Genomic DNA, 1,245 nt, shown 5'->3' with positions numbered 1-1,245 from the left:
CATCGGTTCTCTCAATGTGTATGCGGAGAGTCTGGTTTTTTCTATAACCTTTCAAAAATGATATTTATTGCATCATTTTTCATCTGATTTTTTTAACAGCCTTCAGCGGAGTTGCTCCCGGATTGGACAATAGGCTCCCCACACTTTCCAATCACAGAGTCGTATTTCGGACTTATTCAGCGTCGTTCCCTGTAGTGGTTGTCGCCACAGTGCTCGAGGACCATGCGCATCACCGCTTGGAAGGTGAGAAACTTGGCCTCCAGCTTGTCGTACTTCAGCTCGTCAAATGCCTCCATGGTGTTGCGGCGACGTCAACCACAGTCCGACTCTTCATCTTGTATTGCAGGCTTTGTATGGACGCCAAAAATCCCAGGTTCAATACATTCAAATCGGGACTATTGGGCGGTTGTTTGTGAATCTTGAACGTCCACCCGTCAGTTGACACGCCTTCGAGCACAACGTCCGTGATGCTTCCATGTGGAGTCGCGTTGTCGTGTTGCAGAACAACTTGCTTCGAAGTACTGGGGAATGAAGCCTTGATGAAAGGTATGACCTTGTTGATGACAAAGTCCCGGTATGCAAAGGCGTCAACATCGACTGAATTGGTGACCATAGTCCCAGCCGGGCGATTGCGCGAGTTGCGAAGTGCCATGACTTGTTGCACGAATGGCCACAATCCAATCTTGCCACTGAATACCACACCCCGTTCGTCATCAATGCGTGGTCGTCCAACAGCACAAAGGAACATGACCTTTGGAATGAAGCACTTGCTTTTCCAAGTGCGCCGAGGTGGCGCTTCACCAGGGACGAGGTACATCATGTGATGGTCTTTGTCCGCGTTGAACGATTTCTCATCAAGATGCACGACGTACCATAGGCCGTCGAATTCAATGGACTCATCGATGTCGGGGAGAACGGCTCTGCCGGAGATTTCCGCGAGCGCAAGCGAGCGGCAAAATGCAACGCGCTCTGCCTTGTTCTCGTCCGTCAGCAGGGTTTTTATCCGAGTTGAACGTCGCTGTTTGGTTTAAGTTTAGCTTTTGCTCCTCTCTTGAGGTGGCGATTCAAGGTGGCAGGCGAGAGACCGGTGGCGCCGGCAAGCTCCCTGAAAGTTGAGCGCAGTTCGACTGGGGCTGCTTGAACGAGTTCACGGACGTACTGGGCCGTGTAGGTTGGTTTGGGTCCAACGCTTCCACGCTTTTTGTTGGACGTGGTGCCGCGGTCGCAAAATTTGCGTCAGATATA

The 1,245-nt window shown here is 51.2% G+C and overlaps 1 protein-coding gene across 1 annotated transcript; it reads right to left on the bottom strand.

Annotated features, from left to right (window-relative positions):
* Positions 1–176: 176 nt before the first annotated feature.
* On the bottom strand, positions 177–652 carry H310_12517 (hypothetical protein; the record flags this gene model as incomplete). The annotated part of the gene is made up of 2 exons (XM_008879586.1): positions 177–272; positions 317–652. The coding sequence occupies 2 exons, from the start codon at positions 650–652 to the stop codon at positions 177–179; spliced, it is 432 nt and encodes a 143-aa protein (XP_008877808.1).
* Between the last annotated feature and the right edge of the window lie 593 nt (positions 653–1,245).

This window comes from Aphanomyces invadans (assembly GCF_000520115.1).
Source record: "Aphanomyces invadans strain NJM9701 unplaced genomic scaffold supercont1.40, whole genome shotgun sequence".
NCBI classification, from domain to species: Eukaryota; Oomycota; class Saprolegniomycetes; order Saprolegniales; family Verrucalvaceae; genus Aphanomyces; species Aphanomyces invadans.
Note: the sequence above shows the minus strand (reverse complement) of the source record. Positions and strands in the feature narration are given on the sequence as shown.